The 16,055-nt window shown below is 38.5% G+C and overlaps 2 protein-coding genes across 2 annotated transcripts; both read left to right on the top strand.

Annotated features, from left to right (window-relative positions):
- Nucleotides 1-2,357: 2,357 nt before the first annotated feature.
- Nucleotides 2,358-7,328, top strand: c9h5orf51 (chromosome 9 C5orf51 homolog). Its single transcript, XM_042422416.1, has 6 exons — nucleotides 2,358-2,534; nucleotides 3,236-3,345; nucleotides 5,375-5,521; nucleotides 5,729-5,860; nucleotides 6,022-6,136; nucleotides 6,239-7,328. The coding sequence occupies exons 1-6, from the start codon at nucleotides 2,441-2,443 to the stop codon at nucleotides 6,472-6,474; spliced, it is 834 nt and encodes a 277-aa protein (XP_042278350.1). The 5' UTR covers nucleotides 2,358-2,440; the 3' UTR covers nucleotides 6,475-7,328.
- Nucleotides 7,329-7,392: 64 nt separating this feature from the next.
- On the top strand, nucleotides 7,393-11,232 carry fbxo4 (F-box protein 4). The gene is made up of 7 exons (XM_042422415.1): nucleotides 7,393-7,686; nucleotides 8,680-8,954; nucleotides 9,102-9,322; nucleotides 9,692-9,767; nucleotides 9,863-10,035; nucleotides 10,165-10,391; nucleotides 10,498-11,232. Exons 1-7 carry the CDS (start codon nucleotides 7,531-7,533, stop codon nucleotides 10,588-10,590), a joined length of 1,221 nt encoding a protein of 406 aa, XP_042278349.1. The 5' UTR covers nucleotides 7,393-7,530; the 3' UTR covers nucleotides 10,591-11,232.
- Nucleotides 11,233-16,055: the final 4,823 nt, after the last annotated feature.

Raw genomic sequence — 16,055 nt, 5'->3', positions numbered from 1 at the left:
CTCATTTCCAGCTCTATATTTTTATTTTTGGACTCCACTAGAGTAGCTCTGCATAATTCACATTTATCTTATGTTGGCCCTTTATGCATCCCCTCAGTTCAGCCTCTGTCTCTTAACAGGCAGTTTTAGCTCCTGTCTCTTTAAGGCCCTCTCCTGATGAGCCCACTCTATTCTGATTGGCCAGCTTTCCAGAAGCCTGCCAAGGGGCAGCTGTATCAGAGTAGCGTTAAGTTACAGCTGATTAAAACCCAACATTTCAGCTCGGGCTGAAAGTAGAAAAAACTGTTGGAAACCGAGCGTTCAGAGCAGTCTGAAGGTGGTGCTTTTTGCTCACAGGGATTATCTCTACATACGTTTACCTCATTACTTGACACTTTGGCCAAGTTTAATATGAACATCCAACATAGTAACATTATATATATGACTGAAAATAAGAAAAAGCATAATAGGTCACCTTAAATAATGGTCATGTCCCCACTGTCACCACTCAATCTAACAGCCATAGAGCAAGGAGGATGTGGGTGCACAACATGATCCATCTGAGATATGATTGGTTGACTGAAAAGGACCGACAGTAACGACACCAGCGCCTTTCTGACAAGTTCAGAAATTTTCAGCTAGAAGTACTTGGAGCAGCTGCACAAAAAAATTTGGAGCACATTGAAAAAAGAAACTGGGTGCAATGCTTTTTCTCTACGTGGCTGCATGTTGCTGCATACGCTCTCTCCCTGTTGGGAATAATTGAAAAAAGACGCTGGCATGAAAAAAATGCTATAGGGACACAAGCCCTAACTTTGAACCGTTGCTTCTGCAGTCTTCACTTCCTGCGGAGTCAATGAGCGGAAATACGGACAGTGTCACTCTGCCATTGCAAACAAAATCGTGGCCGGAGGGGGGTTCTACGTAAACCAACCATCTACCACTGCAGCTGCAATCAGACCCGTCTCCCAGCAGGTGGCGAACAGATGATGCAGGCTGAGCGCTCAAGTAGGTTTATCTGCATACTTGCAGTATTTACAAGATGCACCAACTTTACTACATGATACACCCATTTGGTTAAGGTTAAGCATGAGCAGTGAGATGGTTAAGGTTAGGGGCTGGAAGGGGGTGTGTCACCATAACATGCCTTTAGGGTAACAACATCCTGGGGGGGGTTGGTCGTGCAGTGAAGTGGGTGTGTCATGTTATAAAGTGAGTGTGTCGTATGAGTGCAAGGCTGAACGCTTGCAAATATGGCTACTAGCTTTAGCTCACTCATGGATTTATAAAGAGAACTGGATACAGCATTGGAGGCAGGGCCCTGTTCATTGCTATGAAAGTTGCTCAGTGGCACATGAAGCAAAAAAAAAAAATCGACTTCCAGGTATGGAAGTACCCAGATCTTCCACATTGTGCGGCCCATAGTGCATGCGCACTAGTGACTTTCGCTGGCTGAGCCGGCTACTTCCGGTTTCGAAAACGAAAAGTCAAAGCTACAATGATATTGGCTGGCATCACAATGGGCTGGACTATGCCGCATTCATGTCATATCGGACTTATCGGAAATACAATCCACCCAGTTGTAACAAATATGAATTTTGTAAAAATGAAGAAGAAACAACTAAATATCTATTTTATGAATGTAAGTATAGGTATACATCAGGATTCTGGATAAAAATGAATATTACTTTGACACTCAAACCAACCATTCAATTAAACTTGAAGCCAATGATTCAATGCTATATTTTTGAAAACAAAAACCAGAAAGTTCAACACACTGTCTATTTATTCATTTTACTGAGAAAATTTCACATCTCTAAATTCTAGTTCTTGAGGTCTCGCCCATCACTTGAACTTTTCATGATTGAATTTAGCCTATAAAGTTTTAGTCTGTATGTGCACATACAGTTAAAATGCTCCAAGATTTCTCTTTTAAAAAATCTGATTTTATTGCATACCTTTTCTGTTCAGCAATTTTTGAAAAAGTAAGCCATAAAAGTGTTCAAGCCAACTTCCAAGTTGTAAAACTAACACTTTTCAGAAAACTTCAATATATACGAGTTGATGCTTCACAACACGGATGTGCCTGAAAATCAAACAAAAGTTCAAAGTGATTAAACCCTGATTTAACCAAATCCAACTGTATAATCACAGGACCGTTAGGCTACCGTTAGCGTTGCCATATAACTTGAAAGCAGCAGTGGAAACAGCGGCAAGCTCATTTAAATTTAACCATTTCACCACCGCTACGCTTCATTGTGATGTTTTACCATTATTTTCAAACTCCCCGGGCACATAAATAACGCAGATATTTGACAGTTACAGGTTAAATTTTTTTGTTTCTATACCTAATACTGTTAATATTCATCCAGGCGTGCGCAGAACACCGACGCCATGGAAACTGAGACGACATTCTTTGAGCACGTGACTCCCCTGCCTCACGTGACGAATACTTTCAGTCATGGCCGACGACTACAGGCGACAAGGTTTCGAGTTGGAGAGAAGGATATTTGAGTTAGACATTAAATGTTCTAGTCTCAGAGCTGAAAAACAAGGTATCAATAAAACGTTGTTAAAATAATTATCTTGTGACCATTCTCGGCACCGCGTGCGCGCGGCTGACAGCCTTATTTAGTTTATTAGCCAACTAGCAAGCTAGCTATCGTTATCTAACATAGCTTGCAACCATAACAACAGCTGCTATCTGATGACATGTAGCATGTTTACAAATAATGTTTACCTTAACCGTTAACTGACAGACAGCATAATGTTAACAAAGTGTAACGCTATAGTAACGTTTAGCTTCTCACTTACTGATTGTAGTTTTTTTATTGGCTGGATGTTGGAGTTGTTGGCTAGCGTTAGTTCGCTAACGTTAGCTAAAATGCATTTATGTTGACAAGCTGGCCTTGTAACATGATGCAGCGTATCCAGAGTTGAGATAAAATTTAAGCAGTAACGTTACCAGCATTTTATATTGAATTGTACCTTTATTGTGATTACATTTCAACTTTAACAAACGGTTAAAACGTTTATTGCCATGATGACGCATAGTCACATTCATTGACTTCGTAACGTTATAAGTTTTTTTTAGTATCAATCAATTTGTTTTGCATATTGTGAGTAAATATGAAGTGACAATCATTACTGTCAGTGAAATCTACTGAAACAATATTACACTGAAATGTATAACACAGGATTTTTCTTTAGCTTACATCTGTAATTAGTAATATGTTAACATATTATTTTTCCATAGATGATGACTATTTACAGAATGCATCTGCCATACTAGACAAGTTGAAAAGCTATTACAGACAAGGAGGGGAGAGTAGCAACCTTTCCAAGCTGCTTCAGGATTACACACAGGTACTTCATTATGTCAAACTGTATTATTAAATGTCTAGGGCTGCAATTAATGATTATGTTCATCAGTGATTAATATCTGATTCTGCTTCATATATTAGTTCATGAATACATAAAGTCCCCGAGCACAAGGTGATATAAGATGAGATTTTATTGATAACCAGAGGGGAAATTCTCATGTTATAGCAGTGCAGATAAGAACCAGGGACCAAATGCATAAATGACACGTATGCACCAAAAACATGCATACTTCATTCCCCACACAGAAACTGGTATTTATAAAAACAGAATGTGTAGTGAGAATTTGCGCACCTCACGTATTCTTCAGATCACGCATACACATGTTTTTTCAAAGCGATCTGAGGGTGATGTGATGAGGTGGAGATGCAATATAAGGTGAGGGACAGAATCTCTTAGTAAAACATTGTGTAGATTGATAACCAGCTACAGTTTTTCTGTGACTGTCTTTTTTTTGTGTTTATACAGAGATTTGTAAAATGCCAATCAAAGGCACATTTATAAATGTAACATTGAATAATTACTTTTTTGAGATTAATTTTACCATTCTTTTAATTTACATAGGAGTCAACATTTTATTTTGCTCTTAATATTCTTTTTATTTTATCCTTAATTGTGTCACATCTTGTAAAGTCAGTTTAGATATGAGTGCTACAAACTAATCATTGATTACTTTCCTGCGATGTCACTGCCAACAATAGTTTACAGGTCCATGTGATGAATTAATGATATGGACGGTATAAAGAGCTACACAGCCATGCATAATGACAGCTGTTCTGGCTGTTGGAGAACCTCACCGGTGCAACACAATCGGTGAAACTGCACTTCTTCTTTCCTGTCGTTTCATGGATAGGTGTACAGACTGGTGGAGCAGGTGGCGAATTGATATGAAAACGGCTGGTTCAGGGCGTTTCTTCATCCATATATGGCTAATTGTGGGAATGGAAATGAGGCTCGTGCATGTGCGCCCAGTTCCTCAATGACTGAGATTTCTAAAACAGAGCCATGATAAAACAGAACCATGCGTACACATAGCTTTGTAAATCTGACGAAAAGAATGCATATGCATATTTCTGGCTTTGTGCATACACGCAGTTTTAGTCATGAAGCTGCACAGAGTTTTGGGCATCTGGCCCCAGGAGTAATAAACACAACAAAATAAAAAGTCAAGTAAATGGAATTTAATTTATAAACATTATAAAGATGACAATATTTAGGCTATATACATGATGTGATATCTTCAAATTGCATGAGATCAAGTACAAAACAAAGATATTCCATGTACATTTATAGAAAACATATAGCAAATCATATTTAAAAAGGTGAACCCCCTCATTTTGGGGGGCTTTTTTTCTTCATAAATGAGATGAACAATTAATAAATTATCAAAATTGCTGCAGGTTAGTTTTGTCACTAAACCGAATCGTTCCTCCGCTATGAACATGTGGAAGCTCCTCAGTTCAGCCAGTGAATTTAAAAGTCAAACACAAAACTGGTATCATGGCTTTGAGATTATAGGAATGAGAATGGTTGCCCTAGCTGCATCCTAGGTTACAAGGAGGCACCACATAGATTGTCTTAGTACTTCAGTATGTATGAAGCCTTAAGGGGTGCCAAGCTGAAAGAGAATCCATGATGTGAAGTGGTCTAAACCCTGACTGAAAAAGCTCAACAAAGTTATTAGAATCAAGTTACCAGTAATTAACCAGTTAATCAAGCCTGAGCACTCAAAGACTACAGAGTTTAGATTTTAGTAAGGATATCTGGATCTAGGGGTTGCTTTTTTGAAATCTAAAGTTAAGCATGGAGAGGATTGAGAAGAGGCTACAGCTTGGCTGTCACCCTTCGGCAACTATATTATCAGAATCTCTGATTTTATTTATCTTATTAATGAAGTTGATGATGTCATTAGTTGAGAAGATTGTATCTGACGGCTTTAACTGATAATTATAATTTTGAGTATGTTGCATTGTCTTCTTGTACAATGTTGTGTGTGTACTTTTTTGTTGTTTAGGTGATACTAGACATCACATTTTATGAAGAGAACAAACTAGTGGACCAGGAGTTCCCTGAGGACTGTTCCCCATTTAAAATCCAGCAGCTGCTGCAAGATCTGACCGAGCCAGAAGTTATGGCAGGAAGACTAGCACCAGCCCAAGAGGTATGTATACAGTATGTTTGTGTCAGTGCGATTGTATAACTTGTGTTTGTGTCTCTGTAAAAATCCATGTGGCCAATAAAGTGCTTGACATGAAATCGAGATGGGAGAGAGCATTATTGACAGTTGTGCAGCTCAAAAGCTCAAAACACACTCATGTGCAGTCATGTCAGTGTGTCAGTGCTATTCATGTCATTTGGTCTGTTATAGGTGCAGTCTGTGTTGGGCCTGGAGCTGTTAGAATGTCTGTATTGGAGACGTGGAGCTCTGCTGTACATGTACTGCCACACCCTTCATCAACGAAAACAATGGATCAAGAAAAACAAGGACACATTCCTCAAGGTGCCACGTTATGGAAAAAAATCTAAGTAGATCCAGTGAATTGTATTAGTGAACAGAAATTTACATTGTTTTGTTGAAATAATAGTTTGATACCCAAGGATATGTTGTTGGCATGTGCTGATAGTTGGCCTGACGCTTATCTGACTGATATTTTAATCCAGTGTATTCAGGAAGGAGTGCGCTACCTGATGCGGATGCTGCAGGTGAGAAACTCTGTGAAGCTCAACGATGGAGTGGTGCTGCATGACACTGCTACAGCAAGCTTCCTATCTGAAGGTAAATGTGTCATTAGTTATTTTTAAATAACATACAGACAGAATAACAACAGGTTGTGCTGCCTTTTGATCGTACTCACTACCTGCTTCTGTTTTCGACCAGGCATCTTCTCAGACACACACCTGTTGACAATGATGTACATAGGGGAAATGTGCTTCTGGGCAGTTAAGTACGAGGACTGCAGTGCCGACACTATGGAACGTAAAGAAGATCGCCTCCAGTTTCGGGACATTGGCACACAGATCCTCAACAAATATGTGCTTGCCTGTGAGGGCCCTCTGCAGGGCCAGGGCTGGAACACAGAGAATGCCAAGGAAATCCTTAGTATTTTACAGTGATCCAAGCTGATTCTGTGTTGAAGTTGCCCTCAGGCACAGATCTAAGATCAGTATTCAGTGTGTGTCAACCCCAAATAAAAAAGGAACCCATCAGGTGGGGTGTTATGTTGTTGAAGGCTAAGAAGAGGCATGGGGGAGTAAATGTATTTGAGGAAAGGAGTCTTTGGATCAGTGTCTACAGGCAACCTCATCCCATGCCAAATGGCCCTGGCCAAAGCAGGCGAATGAGAGGTTATAAAGTATAAGATAGGTGGTGTAAAACTGGCAGGGGCTGCAGATGAGGCTGTCGAATAATTTCTTTTGCCCTGTTCTGCTGAAAAAGCAGTTATCATCCTGATTCCAGACTGTTGATTGGGGCACTTGTTTTGCTCTGAGAATGTGTTATAATAACATTGATATTAATATAAAAAGGTTATTAATAAAGATACCTTTTTTTTTCTTTTTTAAGATTGTTACAAGTTTAAAGATAATCCAGCTGGAAATGAAACATTGCACAGTAACATTTTATTTATTGTTTTGTTGCCATTTTGTTATGCTTTTAATATATTATAATTGCATATACATTATATACAGTATGTATGTGGGTATAAAAAAATATACACACAAAAGGCAAAGAAAGGTGTTAAGATACAGATTGACAATGATGTATTCATGAACCTTTGAAGTATGTTCAGATTTGTTCATACCAGCTTTGTAATGCGCCACTTGTATTCCCATCTATTACAAGTTCCATTTTTCTGCCACTTGAATAACTTTGATAGTATAACTATTACTAGAGAATCTGTGTTGTTTGGACAAAAATCATTTTCTGTTTTTTATGTCCTCGTTGACAATAAACACGCGCGTTGTTTTAAGATGCACACATTTATTTGGCGATGCAACTTCAATTTACAATGTGCAAGTCCACGTTCATGTTGCGTATGACTGTAGAACTACAATACCCACAATGCCTTACCGCCGCCAGCAACAAGGAAGCGTGACAGTTTGTGAAACGTCAACAGCTGTTATATCACTGTATTACTAGTAATTCACATATTGACAGACACATTTGAAGTCATGGCAGGTACGATCCAGCAGCTTAGCGAGTCTACAGTGATCCGCAGCCTCAGGAGATTTAGAGACAGGTATTTTTCAACCAGTGGTAAAGTTGACAACGATTTTGTGGACACGGACGAGGAAGAATCACAGCCAGGTTATCTGGACAGCTTACCGGTGAGACAAGTGGGAATTCATGGGCATGTTTTTACATATTCAACTACCTAAAAATGTATTGAGGTGAAATTTAGTGTTGATCCAGGTAGGACAATGTCAGGTAGAAATTAAACCATACTTACATTTGGACTTTTTTACATTGCTGTTCCCAGTCCTGCCAAAAACCGGAACAAAAATAGAAATGGATAGGGTGAGACATGACATAAAGTGGAAAAAAAGAATTGCATATACATTATATACAGAATGTATGTATCTGGTATCTAGTGGTGAAAAGAAACACTTCCAATTCATGGTAGGCCTTATTCTTACTGCACTACATTTCAGAGAAATATTTTACTTTTCCACCATATGTATCTGACAGTTAAGTTACAGATTATGATTTTACACTAAACATGTGGTCATCTTAAAAAATATGGATTAAACTACCCAACAGTATTTTTTGTTAATACACCAATACTTACAATCTTAACAATGTAGCCTATAATAATATAACGTTGACAAACAGCATTTATACTTTTGATACTTTAAGTACGTTTTGCTGATACTATTAATATTTTTCTTGGGTAATATTTTAAATGCCAGACTTGTTACAGAGTATTTTTACAATGTTATTACTTTTACCTATACGGAAATATTTAAATAGTTTTCCACCACTGATCAGGTTCAATGAACACTGAAGGTTCCATAAGAGCCACTTTAATAGCAATCTTTGTTGTCTTGAAAAAAAATGTTGCTTCTCCACAGCTAATACATCTGCTATTTTGGTGATATTCAATCCTATCCCTCACTTTTTCATAACTTGGTCTGAACACTCCTTTTCTAACCCTTAGCCTTCATCTCTTGTAGATATTTATTCATTTTTAAGGCTGGGTATCCAACAATTAGAAATGAAAGTTTCATGGGATCCAGATTCAATAAAATATCCAGCTTGTCACCTATTTATATTCTTAAAGGATCAAAAACAAAATCATTTCAGTATCCTTCTTCCTAAAGGTGGATGTGCAATTCCTGATCATGAACTTTCTATCTCCTGCGGATATCTGCCACCTGGGAGCAACCAGTCGGTACTGGAGGGCTATGGTTAGAGATCCATTGCTATGGAGATTTTTCCTGCTCAGGGACATGCCCTACTGGCCCTCCATAGATCATTTGACCATGCCCCAACTGGAGCTGTTGGATGGACCACTAGTCAGTGAAAATGAGATCCTGGATGATTCAGAAGAGGGGGGAGACCAAGGGATGGAATCACAAGTGGACTACATGGCAGAGTGAATTTCTTTTTGAATTTTAATTGTTAGAATTTCACCTAAGATAAACTTTACACTAACTGCAAGATAATGCAGACCAGTACCATGGTCAGATGGTAACATATTGTTAGACAGAGAGGTTTTTGACAATCGTTTTTGTTTCAATAGATACCTGAAAGGATGCCCATCCTGCAGACAAAAATGGCTTCCTTCACGGCCGACATACAAGGTTGTGACCTCATTCCTCCAGTCTCTGGTGCCCTCATCCGAGCCACGTTATGCCATGTTTGGCCCTGGCATGGAGAAGCTGGATGTCTCTTTAGTCACAAGGCTCATGCATGCCCCAGATGTGCTTCCTGTCTCGGGCACTCCACACAGACAGATAAATGGTGAGATAACTGCCCCCATAACTGATAATTGTCATTGTATTATTATCATTGTAATTATCATTAATAGCAAAGTTATAATGCCATATACAAGGCTGTTAGTTTATTCAGATTGCTGTAAAGCCAGATTTTAATGCAAATTAACTAGCAATATTCATTGTATGCTACCAAGAAATGCAGTTCAGTCACACATACTCCATTCATAGACTAACCAATGGGAAAGAAAACATTTATCATCTTACATGTTGCAGGTTTATTTGTCCACCAGTAGGTGGCTGTCTTGGTTCATAATTTTTATGTCTCTAGCCATTATCAGCTAAAATACTCCCAAGAATGCAACTAAACCTGGGTCAAACTTTTTCTTTATTCTAGGAATTGGTTCGGGGATCAGTTATATGTTCAACAACCAGCACAAATTCAATATCCTGACTCTTTACTCAACCAATAGGTAAGCATGTTGTATTTGAAGTTACTATAATAGATGCAGCTGTTTATTGTCTTTCTCTGTGTATTATTATATTATTAAATTGTTTGTATGTGCAGGGCAGAGAGGGAAAGAGCCAGAGTGCAGCAGCAGGATATCAGTAATAAGCTCTTCACTTTTGAAGGAAGCGATGATTCAGGTTACCCGGTCTACAGCCCTGCTCCTCATGTGCAACAAGTGTGCCAGGTGGTGGATGGTTTCATCTATGTAGCCAATGCAGAGCCTGGAAGAGGTGATGGTTTTTTCTATTTGCAGCTCCTGCTCCTTGGTTACTACCATGTCACATCATGCATGTTGTGCTGTTGCCTTATTAATCACAATCACAGAATAGATTTGCAAAAAAATACCACGTGTTTAACAGATGAGGGGGAGTCTGAGGCAGCTCAGATCCAGGCTGTGCTGAGATCCGTCTGGGGCTCAACATCCAGGCCTCTGCTGGTGCTCTCGTGTGTGTCCAGAGAAGAAACTGAAGCAGCCAGCACCACCAGCCTGCAAACTAGTACCAGCAGAAACAGGGCCAGGTGTCGAACTGCCTGTGTTCACATGGCAAAGAGACTTGGTCTGCCGCAGCTGGCTAATCCCTGGATGGTAACTGTTTGATGTTTCATTGATGAAAAGGTTTCATTTATATCCAACAAATATTGGTTTGTGGAGCTTTTCAACTTGTGTTTGTGTGTCTCTCTCTTTAATTCAGGTGCAGGACACAGTGGCAGAATCCTTGTCAGGTCTTCTGGATGGCATTTCTTGGTTGCTGAGATGCTCTGGAGTCAAACTATATAGTAGCTAGTTCCCCTAACTCCTGCTGCTGCCGGATGAATTAAAACCACAGAGCTCATTGCTGCATCATCCCGACACCAAGACACACTACGGCATTTCCTGAGTAATCTATACCACATGTGCACTGAATGTCTTGGGGTTGGAGCTTTGCCCGAGGAATTTAATGAATTGGATGAGCAGCGGAAGTGATGAGTCTTCCAGATTTTTCATCTGCCAGAAGTAACAGAGACCCCATTCTTATTTACAGAGAAAGTCATATGAAGGAGTTATGGCTGGATAAAAGGTTGTAAAAACACCTGAGAGCTTCATATTTACCCCACAAACTGGCCTTGTTGAACGCTGAGTAGTTCTATGGAACAGCAGGGTAATAAGTGCCTTGTTTGAAGTTACAGTAACATTAGTAGCTGTGGATGGAGGAAAATTGCTTGTTCAATGCAGGAAATTAAGAACACACAGCTAAACAGGCTCTAGAAAATCAAACTTAAAAAAGCTGAAAAATCCACACATGTAAAAACCCAATTTGACTCAATTTATGACTGTCTCACTCTGAAAGCCCAGTATTGGGTTTAACATTGGAGTTGTACATGTGTTTGACATGACATTTTTCAGTGTTTGATTAAAGGCTTGAAAATGTCAATGTTTCAACAATGAAGATGAAGTCATAATTATTTTCCAAGAACAGTAAAAAGTCAGCTCATGTAACCTTCAAACTCCACTTCCTTGGGATCAATGATTGTACACATGTACTGTAAAAATGTGTTGTTTAAAGCGAACATATGCTGCAAGCAGTTGAATGTGTTTACTTCAAATATAAATTAATTTATTTTTAAATTATTTTTAACATTTTTTTAACAATTACTTTGGTTTACAGATTGTGTCTTTTCATGTGGATAATAATAATAATAATAAACTTTATTTATATAGCACCTTTCAAAACACAGTTACAAAGTGCTTTACAATAAAAGCAAAACAGATTATAGAACACAAAGGGAGTGAAATGCAAAATGTGTGCCTTAAAGGTAATCAATAAGATCTTAAAATCAATCCTAAAACAAACAGGGAGCCATTGTAAAGAAGCTAAAACAGGTGTGATGTGGTCGTGCCTTTAGTTCTGGTTAAAAGCCTGGCAGCTGAGTTCTGTACAGTCTGTCGTCGTTTCAAAGTTTTTTAATTAAGACAAGAGAAAAGGCTATTGCACTAATCAGGCACAAGGAGATAGAAGCATGTACAACAGTTTCTGCATCTCTAAAATTTAAAATAGATCTTATTTTTGCAATATTTCTGAGATGATAAAAGCATGATTGGACAAGTTTTGTGATATGTTGCTCAAAACATAAATTGGTATCAAACAGGACACCAAGATTTCTTACAACAGGCTTGATATGTTGTAACAGGTAACCAGTAGATGGCAGTGTTTGTTTTGTGACATGCTGGGACCCAATAACAAGGATTTCTGTTTTATTAGAATTGAGCTGAAGAAAATTTATCGACATCCAGTTTTTATATCAATCATGCAATCTTGTAGAGAACTCAGCATACTGAGGTCAGAGGGCTTAACGCGGACGTACAACTGTGTGTCATCTGCATAACAATAAAAAGAAATACCATGTCTACGGATGACGTCACCCAAGGGGAGCATATATAGGGAGAACAAAATTGGATGAGTCACCCTTTCAATCTCATCAACACTGAAAACACACTATTGAATTACTGTTTTATAACCAATAAATTGCAGTTACATCATTACAGTGACACAGCTACTGTATTTAATTTTCTTCTTTCTTCTACCTTATGCTCATATTCACAAGTTTAAAACCTTGTGAGCAAAAAAGCATAAAAAAAAATCCTTTTGACTCAGTTAAGTAATGTGCCACAGTTTATTTGGCACAGCCTGTTACTGCACTCTCGCTCTTTGCCTTCTTTCCTGTGAGGTCAGCCCTGGCATGCAAAGTTGAATCCACATCTGCATGTGAGAGTATCCTGCTTTGGCCACCTGGTAGCTGGTACCACCAGTTTTCTGATTCATAGCTTGGTTAAAGTAAGATCTGCAATTCATAACGATTTTTTTCTTTTTCCTAAATTTTATTGTGTTAAATGTAGCTTAGTAACATGTTTGTCTGAAAGGAAAACCTTGGCAAATAACTAAATGCACTGTAATAAAAAAATTTCAATGTACCCACTTACACAACAGAGAAGTGCAACCAAAGCCCAGTCACACTGTAAGAAAGATACATCTTGTCTCTTCAGGAGGTAAATTTAGAATGGCTGCTGGAGTAGCAAGTGAAAGGTTTCCATCACTAGAAGAATATGAAATAAACTTCAAACACAGCTTTAATATAATCACAGCAGGAGTACGGTTATTCGTAAAGGTGGGGAACGTACGTAAAGGTTATTCCAAAGCTTTCTGCAGCAAATAATTTACTGTGTTTTAAACCACCGATTCACTATTACACTCCTATAACATTATCTGACTCCATGCAACCTTGCACCTACTGTATATTACCCACAATGAAACTCGAGCACTGACAATGTGGTCAGAGATCTGAGTGCATTATGTTAGTAGCAGGCTAATGTAGCCTTGAGCCACTAGTTATAAGCAGAGATGAGGAGCAGGCTGCAGAGGTTTGGTAACCTCACTTCTTTCTAACTCCACACGCCCTGTTTTTTTTCATTTTCAAACTTGTAGTTCAGTCCTAACAGACATTTCCTCAAGTGATGTCACTTAAGGCAATTTATCAAATTTTGAGCAGCTCCCTCTGGAGCCACAAGGCTTTATATAACTTATTTTTCATATGCAGGAATAGTCCCCAAGTCCTGTAAACAGAGCTTGATTTATAAAATCGATGGAATTCCCCTTTAATGAAATCAGCACATCTCTGGGGTTTCCTGACTTCTGCTTCTGATAAGCCTGAAAAATACACAATTGATTCTGCAATGATGAAATTGAGGTACAAAAAAAACACATCAGATGATTCACAATGATTGAAAATAATTCACTGTTCATGTCCTGTTTTGCATGTAACTGAATTCATTTGAACTTAAATCCAGGACAACTGCTGCACTTCAACCATCACATCTCTCCCTTAATGTCTTAAAGTTGTGTTAGTCCATTAAGGATTACCAACTGTTTCATATTCAGTGTTCCTGGGGGTGGTGTTCACATGCCCTAATAGCAGCAATATGATCATTTTTACAACATGTAAGTCATGACAAGATAATGTGCTTCACTGATGCTCTTTTGTTCTAGTCCCCTAGGTAACCGCAAATCATCTGCAAAAGTATGTTCACCCCTCCAGCCCTTCCATCAAAAGGCCCCTTCGTCTCAACAATCATTTCCATAGACATACAGATTTAGAATGGGACCATGATTGGTGCAATTTAAGTGCATTAAGCTGAGCTGGATACTGGTGCGGAGCGGAGATTGATTTTTTTTTTTTTTTTTCTGGTGAATTTTAAAGGGAAATGATGGAGGAGTCGGCTGCCACATGTGTGATTTCTGTGGTGTGTGTGCGTGTTTCTTTATTTGAGAGAGAAACAGATAGAAACTGGCTTTTCATCTCAACATATCTCTCTGTTCTCTGTAAACATGATGTCTATCTCTGGTCCTCACTCCACGGTTATTACACCTGTGCGTGTGTCTATGTATATGATTGTATAATCACATACTGACCAACAATAATATTGGACCACATTTAAGAAATAGTGTAACCATGGGAACCTTTTATTAGGGCAAGTATGTAGGGAATAATGTTGCTTAATCCTTTGTTATTACACTGTGATCCTGATGGAGCCAATGGAAGTAGAGACCCATCATTGCAATCTCTGGCACTGTCAGCCTAAGCTTGTGGTTACAATCTGAATGAGTGAATGAAATTTGGCCCGGAAATGAACTGGTTAGGAGGCTTCTAAGTCAATGTAGGCTAAAGATGTTTTGGATCCAATGCTGGAACTTGCTGGGATAGGATGTTTTCAAGGTCTGTTTATTTAGACTGCAGACTGTGCACCATTAGTACACGTTGCTACATAATGAGGGCCGGGGGTTTGGTGGGGGAGGTTCTCGGGCCATGTTATAGAAGGGTGAATGAGTACCAGACCTCCAGCTGCCTCTTGTCTTCTACAATCAAAAGGGGCCTCGGGGATATGATGTCATGAGGATGAAACCCCTATTTACTGACCCGAGACAGTTTACAGACGCAAGAAGTCTGCAACATTATGAGGACAGTTGAAGCATACCATGCGTGTAAGAAGTGTATGGAGACACCAGGAAGCAGTGTTTTGAAAATACTGTGTATTTAATGTAAATTTTGAAAAAAAGGTCTGAACTCTGTAGCAGACAAAAAGACTTTTTCCTCTGTGCCTCAGCCAGACAAATATTACCCTTTTATGACACGTTAAAGTGAGTAAAGAGAAAGGTCTTTACAAAATTTCCTTATGATAGTTATTAATGGTGTATTTAAAATATCAGAGTGGTTGACACGTTTGTAATGTAAGCTTGGTGTAGCACCAAGTGGCAGAGAGGTGTTTTTATGTGTGTGACACAGTCAAATGCAATTCACTTTATAGTGTTCTTTACACAGCCTGAGGAAACTGCAAATAAATAATCAGGTGGCATTGCAAAGCCAGTCTGTTCACTTATGTAACATGAAAAATGTTTTGGCAGAAGTATTTCCCATCTATTCTCAAGGTTTCTAAGTTGGTTTAGATACACTTTTTCAACACTTGTAGAACAAGTCAAATATTGAAATTGGTGAAGCAATTTCAATATTTGCCCTTTGTACTAAAATTCGCACTGAAATCAAATCAAAATATTCTTACTGCAGAGTACATATTCTTGAAAACACTGCTCTTGTTTGCCTACATAAAAAATAGGTGGGGTAGACACACTAAAGGCAAAACCTGTACAAATATCTAATATATTCTGAAATAACTATTACCTTTATGTAGCTTACAATATTCCATTATTGTTGAAAATGTATCTATGTTTTCCTAGGCTGTAATTTGTGCTGGTGTAGAATTGTATTGAATTGCATACGTCACTTCATTTAGCCAAATCAAGCTGTATAGATGAACCATGCAAATAAATTGCAGAAGTGGAGTGGATACAATATTAGTAAACAAACATACAACACTGAATACAAAGTAACTTTATCAATTAATCTAATGAAATCAACTTGATGTGTCAGTTGTTGTTTGCTTGACTTTTAAGTATGAACTTGGCTCTCCACACCATTCACAGGGTTAAATACTGTAATCAAAGAAACCAACTCCATCTCACTGTCTTTCTCAAACTTCCTCCTTTTTACACAACCCTCTCAATCCTCCACTGTCTCTCCTCCACTGTTGTCTCATCCCACTCTTTTCACTCTCGTCTTTTCATTACACTTAAGTCCCTGATTTGTATTCTACGATAACAGCCAACATTAAAGCAGGCATTGAAAAAAAAACATCATTTGCATGATGCATTCACTGATTAGG

Source organism: Thunnus maccoyii, chromosome 9 (assembly GCF_910596095.1).
Source record: "Thunnus maccoyii chromosome 9, fThuMac1.1, whole genome shotgun sequence".
Taxonomy (NCBI): domain Eukaryota; kingdom Metazoa; phylum Chordata; class Actinopteri; order Scombriformes; family Scombridae; genus Thunnus; species Thunnus maccoyii.
The sequence above is the reverse complement of the archived record's forward strand: the minus strand, read 5'-3'. Positions and strand labels throughout refer to the sequence as shown.

Excerpts from the sequence above, each read along its gene's own strand:
- c9h5orf51 (XM_042422416.1), top strand. The coding sequence starts at position 2,441 with ATGGCCGACGACTACAGGCGACAAGGTTTCGAGTTGGAGAGAAGGATA. Across the intron at positions 2,535-3,235 it reads TCTCAGAGCTGAAAAACAAG|ATGATGACTATTTACAGAAT; the intron begins GTATCAATAAAA and ends ATTTTTCCATAG. Across the intron at positions 3,346-5,374 it reads TGCTTCAGGATTACACACAG|GTGATACTAGACATCACATT; the intron begins GTACTTCATTAT and ends TTTGTTGTTTAG.
- fbxo4 (XM_042422415.1), top strand. The coding sequence starts at position 7,531 with ATGGCAGGTACGATCCAGCAGCTTAGCGAGTCTACAGTGATCCGCAGC. Across the intron at positions 7,687-8,679 it reads GTTATCTGGACAGCTTACCG|GTGGATGTGCAATTCCTGAT; the intron begins GTGAGACAAGTG and ends TTCTTCCTAAAG. Across the intron at positions 10,392-10,497 it reads AGCTGGCTAATCCCTGGATG|GTGCAGGACACAGTGGCAGA; the intron begins GTAACTGTTTGA and ends TCTTTAATTCAG.